Source organism: Cystoisospora suis (assembly GCF_002600585.1).
Source record: "Cystoisospora suis strain Wien I chromosome Unknown contig_1965, whole genome shotgun sequence".
Classification (NCBI taxonomy): domain Eukaryota; phylum Apicomplexa; class Conoidasida; order Eucoccidiorida; family Sarcocystidae; genus Cystoisospora; species Cystoisospora suis.
Genome location: NW_027154764.1, coordinates 738 through 11,634, shown reverse-complemented (window position 1 = coordinate 11,634; position 10,897 = coordinate 738). Strand labels below are relative to the sequence as shown.

Sequence of the window (10,897 nt, the reverse complement as noted above, 5' to 3'; positions counted from 1 at the left end):
CTACGAGCCTCCAGTCCGCTCTGGCGCTCAGATAAAGAACTCCTCATGTAGTCTGGCAAGCACTGCAGAGAGCCACAGCTGTCGCATCGGAATGAGCGTACACTACGAGGCATCCTGCAGAGGTTCTCTTCCAAGAAACATCCGGAAACAGGGGGCCGGCCGCAGGATGCATCGGGTGCTCCGTAGAAGAGAGCCCGGAGACCCACCTCGTTTTCCTTGTCGGGCTTTCCATCACTGTCTGAAAGCTCTACGAAGCTCTCTGGATTCCGCCGCTGTGGTGGCATACACCGTAACGATGTTGCACACGTGAACTGCGGCCTCTGACGACGCGTCCAGCCACCTTCCGACGAGCCCGATATCGCGGCGTGGGGATCAGAAGCTACGGGAGTACGGGCACGCCGAAGTGAGAGGGCCGCTTGGGGGGCTAGGTCGTTACCAGTCCGTAGAGCAGCCCTGAGGTAACCTGTGAAAGCCGAGAGGACCCGGAGCACGTCTACACTCGCAAGGAGAGCTGCTGGTCCCATGGACGCCTCGACTTGGACAAGCGGCATATCAGACTCTTCTACCGTGGCTTTCCCCTCTGTCTCCCACCCCTCACAGCTGTCTGTGCTCCCGCACGGCCGCTGGCCCACGTGCGAAAGCGACCCAGAGGGAACAACAGTTCCGTCACTTCCTCGCGCGTATCCTTCGCGGTTTGTCCCCTCGAGAGGCTCAAGCCTTCTGCCATCCAACTTGTTTTCTCTCACCTCCCCCCAGGTTTCGTCAACGTTGCACTGGACTCCGCCCCCCGGCTCCGGTCTCCCTGAGGCGGTCCGGTCCGGCTCACGGAAAAGGCGTGAGAAGTCCTCGTTGAGGATACGCACGGCAGTGTGGAAAGACACCGGAGCGACAATATCCGACCAAATAAACAAGCGGGCTTGACAGAAGGGACGACGTGCAGAACAGGAGAGGTTGTCTNNGCCGTACGCCTTGGGTTCCTGTGCAGAACAGGAGAGGTTGTCTTTCTCTCGATTTCGCCGATCATCTCGATGAGAGTGCGGGATACCACCCGAAGAAGCTTTCCCGTTGTCTGTCTCGCATCTCGCAGTCGAATCACCCACCTGCTTCCTGCAACTCATTCCGCTTGAGACAGAGCGTGCGTCTCCGTGGCGACTGGACATAGACCTACCTCCCCGAGATCGTAGCGGTATCTGCAGATTCCCACCCACTTCGTCATGGTCTGGTGACTGCACCTCTTGGCCAGCAGTGACTGAGAAGTGGTAGAGACAGAAATGGAGAGACGGACAAGAAGAGGGGTGATACCGTCCACTACAAGGCGGAAGAAGACACACATGACCTTCGTCCAAGAAGCCCGCTCCTGTCTTGTCTTTCTCTCTCTTTTCTTTTCCCTCCCCTTCACCGCCTCCGTGACACACCGGGAGAGTCTTGCAATGAAGGCCACTGAGTCCCTGACAAACGGCACCATCGCACGAACTTCGACAAATGGGATGAAACAAAGCTCCATTCAGCAATGCCCCCTGATTCCCCCCTGTCTCCATGTCTCGTGATCCACCACTTCCTTCTGGTTCTTCTTGCTTCCTCGTCCTTTCCCTCTTTCCCAGTCTTTCACGATGCTGTATGTTCTGCTGGCATACCACTGGTTCCCGCTCTACTTGTCCAGCCAGGATAGCGGCATCAGACGATGAAGCTCTCCGCTTAGAAACTGCTGGGACACGCACACTGCTTGGAGTCCTGCTGTCGGGCGAGCAGACAACGTGGCCTCCGGAGTCCTTGCTCGTTGCCCCCTTCTGTGAATACAGTGTCCATTGTCTACTGTTGCTCACTGAGGACGTCATACAACTCCGTCCTACCGGAGGTTGAGTGGAAGCTTCCACTTGCTCTTCTAAAGCGGCAACTACGTTACCGCAGTTGTAACTGGAGATGCCCGTACCCGTCCCAGTACGCCATCTGTCAACGAAGGACGGATAGTGACTGTCGACAGCGGGAGACTGCTTCCTATTGACTCTCCGGCGCACGCCTGGACCAAGTCTACTTGGCGTTTGTGCCCTGGTATCTTGCTTTCTTTTGTACTGGGCTGGAAGACTCCGAACTAAGGCCCTGTCAGCTCGCTGCCTTCCCTCCTCCCTAGCATCCGGCAGCTTCCGTTTTTCCTCTTCTTGCGAGAGACTGCCCTCATCTCCGCCAAGCGAGGTTGCGTCAGCCAAACAGAGGTTTCTGTGTGGAGCCAAAAAAGATGACGTGAAATCACGCGGAAAGCAGGGAGATTCCCTACAGCTACTGCTTCTACAGCATCCCGTCGGGATTTTGCAAGCCTCTCTTCGCCAAGCGCCGTGCGTGGCGTCAAGCGGAAACAGCGCTGTTGTACGGAGCTCCATCTTTTCGACGCAGACGCGTAGGGCAGCTCCAGCGGAATCTCCCTCTTGCGGTCTCTCCCTGTGATATCTCTCTTGACGCGCCCTCACAGCCCGTCTCCTCCTCCCGACCCTTGTCGCCTCCACTCTGTCAGAACCAACATTTTCTCTCTTTCTCGAGTCGCTTCTGGCTCCCCTCTCCTCTCCGGAAAGCGCGTGCCTGTCGGGGACACGACAGCACCCCGTGGCACTGACATCCAACAGCGTAGCGGCCGAAGGACGTGCAGATGGGGACGCCGAGCTCGGAGACGGGAGCCCAGTAGGCTGGGCAAGTAGGTCCTTTGTCAAGAGTCCTCGAGACTCGATTTCTTTTCGGGTATCCGCGGATTTCACAGCTGCGAGTGGCGACGAAGGCACCGGCTCCCTAGCAATACCGCTTTCTCTGTCCGGGTCCGTGTCATCTTGCTCTTCTGTACATGCAGTAGAAGACCGAGACCAACTCCGTCGCCGCTCTCGACCTTGAGACAGCAGTATGAGCGACAGACCGCCAACAGTCAAATCAACAGCTGCACTCTGATAGCAAAAAGAGTGACCCGCGGCGGCTGAAGATAGCCCTTTCACCTCCATTTCCTCTCCTTGGTCTCCCAGGACAGATAGACCGCATGTCTCATGGGCTTCGGTCCGCTCCACCGCCTTTTCTCTGGCTTTGCCGGACTTAGAAAAGCTTAGTGCAGTCGAATGCCGCCCCTGGTCCCCGATTCTAGTGAAACTTAAGGGAGAGTACGCCGGCTCGTGAGGCCTGTTGCTTACCTGGTGAACGGCTAAACCGCTCCTTGCAGCTAGTTCGAGTGACTGCGCAAAGCTGGAGAGGCGCGGCAACTGCTTGCACAGACGAGGACAGTCAACCACGGTCCGCACGGCTTGCGATCTTGCGAACACACGGGAAATGCAAGTGGCCTGGAACCCTCTGGGCCAAGAGCAAGGACCGCCAGAGCGGCCTGAACGTGTCCACATGTGGAACGACGGTTGTCGTTCCTCCACTGCGCCTGAGGATCCTCGTGGACCTGCGGAAGCGCCCAAAGCACCTCTTTCCGCTCCTCCATGTTCCCCATCCACACTTAAGGGCTTCGCAAGACTCTCCCAACTGTCCCTTTGGCTAACCCGCGACGAATGACTTCCTGACGACCCTCTTTCGTTCTGAAACTCGAAAAAAGAGAAGCTTTCTCCTCCTTGACCAGTAGGACGAAGTAGGCTTCCAGAAGACGAGAGATGACATCGAGGATTTGTGACTGATGATGATAAGGCAGGCCAAGAAGAGCAGGAAAGAGACGAAGAGGAAGAAGGATCAGAATACGAAGAGGCTGGAGGAGAACGACAGACTGATTCAGGATGAGCTCGTTCGACTCGCCGCATTCGCTCTACTTCCGAAGAGGCAGTCGCACCATCATAGGCTGTCCTGTCATGTACTGCCTTTTGCGAAGAAGGAACCAACGCTGGCTGTCTGCTTCTGCCCGCCAGTCGGTCTTGCCCGCCTGCGTCTCCCGCGGGAGAAAACAGTCCTGGAAGCCTGGCACTCTCAGCGACACCACTCCAGCCCGATAGAAACGGACGCCGAAAGCCTCTTTTTCTGCGTGCCTTCCGCACTCCGTCATTTGACATGAAAACACCTGAGGTGGCACTATCTGAAAGCCAGGCCCTCTCCTCCGCTCCTATAGTTTCCCGAAGCCGTGCAACGGGCAGCGCTGGGTCAGGACCACTAACGCAGCGAAGAGAAGAAGCTGGGAGCTCGTTTGAAGGAGCTACAAACTCGCATCGCGAGCTCCCGTGTCTTCTGTCCGCAGAAATTCTCCGTGCTACTGTCCCCTTCAATGCCGCGTCCTTTGCGTCCTTTCCAGTACCAGCAGTCGCCTGCTCCCCTGTGAAACTGTCTGCTGTGTGCTTTCGTTGACGACGTGACCGTGTAAGGTCCTCGCGGGAGGTCTGCGACCAACACTTCACTGAGCCGGACCCCTCCTGTCTGTACTGATGCGGACTACCTATCCCGCAGTCCGGATGTACCCTCTGGGGACCACCAGCTGGTTGCCGTGTATCCGGGTCTGCGGGACTTTGGCACGGCACCGGCTCCAGCGTTTCCCTGGGCTCAGCGCTTTTACCTTCCACGAAAGGCGGCGCTTCACAAACTAGGCAAACGCCGCAGGTTGTATCAAAGGCCTCAACACAGTCAATCGAGAACAGGGCTCCGCCCAACCGCAGAGATCCTTTCTCCTCCCTTCGTTGTCCGGTCCTGTCCCTGCCTCCCTGGAATTCATGCTTCTGCGCGCTTCTATCCAACAATTCGAAGTTGTGAAGTCCCCGGCTATCCGTGCGCCCTACACGTTGTGCAGGATTCACAGACTGTCTGGAACAGCCTCCAGTTGCTTGTGTCTGCACAGAAACGGAGGCCGGCTTTGCCTCTTTCGTGTGACCGTGACAGGAATGCGACCGCAGCGAAGCAGAGAGAGACCGTCTTCCGCTTCCCGCTGCTGCGGCTTTCACTGCCTCTGCACCGCTCGGTCCGCAGAAGCCAATCAGTACACCCACGTGCGGATACCATTTCCTTGCCGTCGCCATGAAGCCACAGTCAGCTCCTTGATGACAAGCAAAAGGAGAACACGGACAACAACAGGCTGTCCGTGGGCGGAGATCAGAAATCCACTGAAGCTTGGTGGTGATACCCGCCAAGTAGATCTGAGAAAAGCACCCCTGTGGCGACAAAGGCTCCATTGCCAGCGAAGACGCCGAAGAAAAAGTTGCGTCGCTGTCCGTAGAGTCGCCTTGGCTCATTCTTTCCCGGGACGACTTCGCCGGGCGCTCGCTTCTCGTTTGGCGCCCCTGCCCTTGTTTTGGTCTTTCCCCGGGAGCTCCGCGTCCGCTGCTGTCAATTCCTTGAGGTTGCTCAGTAGCCCAGTGCAAACGGACGCGTAGCTCCTTGGCTCGAACTCCAAGGACTAGCGACGAACAAGCGAATAAAACTACGTCCTTCTTACTTCCTCGCTCGCCGCTACATGACGAACGGGTTTCCCCTTTGCTGTCAGACTTTTTCCCTTCCTCGCGACGTCTCCCAACAAGAAAAACCGAGTCAGCTAGGCATTCCGGAGACGGAACACCCCCAGGTGGTGCTCGCGGCTGAGTACGGAGACGTGAAAGAAACTTCCACCGGCTGAGAAACGAAAAGGGGGGAGACCAGGTGGAACTGGGCTTGCACCCAGGTGGTTGCAGAGTCAGACCAAGTGGGTTAGAACAAGACATGGAACGCGTTTCTTCGACGCGTTGACTGGAAGCTACAGGAGGCCGCAGAGGAGGCGGAAGGTGCGCCGGACGAGGAGGAAGCCGGTGGGAAGAAATGAGAGAATTACAGATGACTGAGGACTCGGATGACAGTGAAAGGGGACCGAACTGCGAGCCAGAAACCAGCAGCGATTGGCTGTCGAGACGTTGGACACAGCTTCGAGCGCCTGACAGTCTAGTGTACAAAGGAGAGGAGAGACTACTAGCATCAATGAGCCGTTGCTCAGCTGCAAGCCGACTGTATAACCTGAGGGAGTCAATCAGCTGTTGACGGAGAAACTTCACCCTTACACTAGGGACGTGAACATGTACTTGAGCGGCCATGGTGTACATACACTCCGAAGCGCCGATACGAGACGCAACTGGTGCAACATTAAAGCTCGAAGGAGTACTGGAACCAAAAGGAGCCTGGAAAACAGGGGGGCCCGAAACGGGACCCGGGGGGAGAACGGTGTCAGGACTGAGTTGCTGAGACGAGCGCTGTGCCTGGGACCGTCTACCACGACGCAGTCGGTCTGGCGTACTTGAGGATGAGGAAGCCGCATGCGGGACGGACAAAGCTGGTGCAGGGTCAGAATCAGGGTCCCGTGAACGCCAGGGTACGCCCGGCTGAGTGACGCTCAGACCGTGCACACCAGCTCCGGCTGAACAGTCGCTTGGTTGATTCTTGTAACTGCGGAGCGGTATGAAGGGCGACAGCGCAGGAGACGTGCCGTCGCAGGCCAGAGAGGGACTAAACATTGGATAGTAGGGATAAGGTGAACCGCCTACTGCGGACGAGGCCGTAGTAGCGCCACGGAGGGAGATGTCGGAAGCGTACTCCGAAACTGCTCTGGAAGGAAACGTCAGCACGTGGGACCCCTGGTGCCGGCGTTCGCATAAGGAACTGGAACGGGAGACAAACGAGACAGGTTCGCCGAGACACCGTCCGGAAAAAAATGTAGAGTTCTGATCGTGATTCTCTGCAAGCAGGTCCTTCGGGTGATCTGCGCAGACTTTCTCGTGGCCCGTCCAACCTCGCAGATCTGCTGTTGATCTCGCCGTTTCACTCGGTTTCAACGGTGAGAGGGACGCTCGGTGAACTGTTCGTCCTGCGACATTGGGGGCCACACTGATGTATGCAGTGGCCGCGAAGCGCAAGGGCTCGAGGATGTTGCTGAGACTGAAACAGCACAAATGCGGAAAAAATCAGAAACGAACTGCAAAAGCTAAAGTACGAGTTTCTGCGCGGAGAGATATAGAACGCTCATTTGAGCTCCGTAGTCGAAATCTCTCAGAACTCCACAGGAATCCGCACGACGTTCATGCGTACCGACTGAACGCACAGCGACTTCTCATGGGCCCCGCGCAGGCGAAAAGCCCACTACCGCAACGACTTTTTTGATACGCCCAAGACTGGATGCGTCGCAGGTTGACTCTACGCGTTCCACAATACCATGTGAATTGACGTTCAGAGCTCAAGTGCCGTGAGACTAAAACTGTCAGAAGGTGTGTATTTACTTTGAGGTGCCTGCTGGGTATTTGATTCAACGGTGTCACTAAATGTTCTGCTTCTGACACCCCGCCCCTGGAAAGGTAGCAGGTGAGCATCCGGAGACCATTCAGTTATCTACGACAAGGAGAGCTATCGTTGGCAGCGCATGTCACCACGGCAGACCCTTCTCTCGTGTCTGCCCAGGGTCTCCTCAAAAAACGCAAGTGACTCGCGGCCCGAGACGCTGCTTATGTACCCGTCGCGTTCAATGAAACTGCACCTTGCAACTCGGACTATCCGGGCCATGTACAACAAATGAGTGATGAGCACACCCGCATAGAACGGACTGGTAGAAGAAAAACTAGGGGACTTCTCAACCGGCAAACACTTCCTGAGCCATGATATTTCAAATGGCGCACCGCTGACGCTAAGTACGAGTCAAGGGCGACATCGGCATAGCCAGCCCGAAACAATTGTTACGTGTTCGTCGTCGGTCTTTGACGGAAAAGTGTGTAAAGCGGAATTCCGCTCATTCCTCCCTAGCCCTGATGTATTGTTTGTTATCGGCCCAGTGGCACTCCAGCTTCGCTATCTCCTGTGGATCTCTTCTCCTATTCACTTATGAAAGTCACAGAACACTCCAGGAGACCGCGGTTCTTGACTTCTTAAGAAGTCCTTCTGCTTTTCAGCTCACCAGTTATCCGGACTCTCATCCTTCACTACTCCGCTGGTAGGCTTGACGTCCTTTGAATAGCATGCAGAATCATCCGGATTACCCCCCTGGCAACAGTCCCCAGGACTGGATGACGTTGCTACTTCTCTTGTCTTGTCTCCGCGCGTAAGTTGCCTGCGAGAAGCCCGAGTCACGGGACCTGTATTCGACTGACTAGTTAACTCCCCCTTGTGCCGTTTCCAGTAAACAGAGAGCCCGTCTACCTCCAGAAGCTGACGAAACAACAGACGTTCTTGTGGTTTGTCGAGACGACGTAAGGCTTCCGGGCGGCCATCTCGAGAACCGAAATCGTCGACTCCTGCAGGGCGACCCGTTGGCGAAAGATAGTGCGCATTCATATCGCACGTACCCCTCGCTACGAAGACTGTCGGATGTTGCCGGACAGGGAATTCAGCCGAGAAATGAGTTGACTGCGACATCCATTTGCTTGATCTTTCGATGCCTTGCAATGCTGGTATTCTCCTTCCTACACGGGAATTATGAGGCTCTGACTCCCAGCGATCCAGCGACACGGAATCCCCCCGGGGCGTTCTACTGGCAAACGAGGGTTCGCGGACTACGAATCGGTAGGCACCTTGGGCCTGGGCTTCGTCTGTGACCTCGTTCGCTTTGATGGACATCGTCGTTCCTTCTGCAGAAGCCCTAGGCTTTTCAACACTGCAAGACCGCCAACTCCTCGCCCCGCGTCTACTCGTGTCATGCTGCTTCTCAGTGAGCCTTGTGGGCGATCCTGAAGTTCTCTCCGCCTGCCTACCTTCTTCATCGTCAACATGGAGATTCTCGTGAAGACGCAGGAGAAGCGACTCATCCAATAGTTTCTCGCTCTCTTCTTCTGCCTCCTTCAGAGTCTCGATTGTCATGTGGAGCTCCGGATCTGAGGCACTGCGCTTGAACGGTAAAAGAGAGCTGCCCTGGTCGCAAGCAACAGCAGTTGATGAAACCCCAACAAGCTCAGCAGCGACTGAACTTGGATCGGATGGAGAGAGAAGGCGGGTATGCACTGACGGTACGAAAACCGTCGGTGATTCAAGCTGATCTGGTTGCGGTAGTAACCGAGGACTAGCGGAGACACGTGTGACTTCCGGGTGGACAGCTGTCGCCTTTCTACGGCTATCCGAAAGATGGGTGAACTCGCGCATTTCAAGAGCTGACTGTGGAGGTGTTTCAGTTCCCAGCTCGTCCTTATCTTGAGCCAGCTGGTAGGCAGCCCGACCTTCCTTTCCAGCAGTGTCGAAGTGCCCTGAAGAGGCAAGATTCGGAGACGACAGAAAGGAAGAAGGAACGGCTGTCTCTTTCCCACGATGGGAGTCACTGACGGATGCTTCAGCCGATTCTGTCACATCCAAGTTTTTGTGAGACAGCTCGCTGTAGACAAATTCATCCTCCACCTCTCCCCCGGCAGAACAGCCTCTTAACGCACAGCGCTCCAAATAAGGAAGAATCGCAGTCTCTCTAGTCTGAATGTCGGGACCAGATGATAAACAAGACACTAGCTCGATGTTATCACTGTCAGTAACGCGAATGGTATCCCAGTCCGGAGAGATGGTCGGTCCCGTCGACGACGAGGTAGAGAAACGACGCGAGTTCTGCTTCGTGAGTCCCCTACCCTCGTTCTCTGCCTTGCGGAACCTCGGCACTGAAGAAGAGAAAAGAACGGGAGTGTCTGAATCATGTACAGCGCGACGAGTCCTTTCATGCACCCTCGCCATGGTTGCTTGAGGAGCAGAACTCGGAGGTGATACACTCGTCGAAGTGACATGGAGTGCACTGAATGAGAGACCGCACTGAAAAGGAGAGGCGGGAGAAGTGATGTCATCTTCAAGGCAAATCTGGACGTTCGTCAGGTGCACAGATGCCCGCTTGAGCAGGCGCAGAAGCAGCGACGATACAAAAAGAGGGGAAAAAGGATTCAGAGACGAAGGTAGGACCGCCCGAAACACACGCCGGGCTAGGGTGCGAAAGAAGCCCCCTGCTGGGACGGCAGACGAAGGGGAAGAAGAAGAGACGGTAGACGAAGAGGCAGTGGCCGCAGAACTGAGGAGAGATGCAGTAGCGTGATGGACAGAAGAAGCAGTGGAGGAACTGTACAGACTTGAGATCTCGTCAGGTAACCATCTAGTATGGTGAATTCTGCTGGGTGACAGATTGGGTTGTTCCCCCCTTACACGGCTCTCGGCATTCTCATGGAGATGCGACCACTGTGTCTGAACGGTTGAGTGTCTCTTGTCTTGTGACGCCACGCGATCATCGCGGTCTGTACAAGACCCACATTCGTTCGCGGACTCGTAATTCGAGACAGGCGAAGGGCACGCACGGGTTTTGCGAGGGAGATCCTGAGTAACAGAAGAAGGAGAGCTAGCAGTCGAACCAGCTGGTAACCCCGTGAAAAGCCGAGAAGCAAATGCTTCCCTGTGTTTGCTGCGCCGTCTCCGTCCCCGTAGCAGCCTAGTATCAGCCAGCGAGCCAGTCGCCACCGCCTGGGATCTTCTTGGCGTAGCAGGAGGAACGAGAGCCTGAGGCTTGATCACTGCAATAATAGTGTCAACATGTAGCGAGATTGCTTTGTGTCCGCTCCAAAAGACACTCCAAGGAATGTGAAGACTAATGGAGCTAATATAGGCAGATTTCAGAAAAAAGAGAGGTGTTAGCTGACGGTCGCTCACTGCCAGGGACCGAAGCAGAAGAGAGCCCGTGTACTTCCACCGCACTACCAGCTGCCTACAGTCGACGTTGAGAGACAGAAGAAGCCGGGAAATCAGAAACGTTAACAATCGATGCAACATATTGAATTAGCAACCCGGGGAAAGATAAGGAATGAGGGTATCAATAGCAGCAGGCAATGTACGGAGAAAGGGACAGATGTCAGATAATACTCCATCAGGAATGGACCACGTATGGAGCTGCAAGTCGTCTTCACTTGCAATGTTGACAAGTTATATACTAGAGAGGGGACCACATGCGACCTCTTGAGAGCACTGCGAGGACGTCGCTGTTGCGTGGTGAAGAGGACCG

General features: G+C 55.6%; 1 protein-coding gene across 1 annotated transcript in view; it reads right to left on the bottom strand.

Moving 5' to 3' along the window:
- The window catches only part of CSUI_004268 (uncharacterized protein), a gene marked incomplete at its 5' end in the record, with an annotated part of 41,778 nt that extends 31,524 nt beyond the window's left edge, over positions 1-10,254 (bottom strand). Inside the window, 2 exons of the mRNA XM_068064461.1 lie at positions 1-6,840; positions 7,847-10,254. The exon at positions 1-6,840 is cut by the window's left edge and continues 1,166 nt beyond it. Of these exons, the coding sequence (XP_067923558.1) occupies positions 1-6,840; positions 7,847-10,254 (9,248 nt within the window). The remainder of the gene's footprint in view (positions 6,841-7,846) is intronic.
- Between the last annotated feature and the right edge of the window lie 643 nt (positions 10,255-10,897).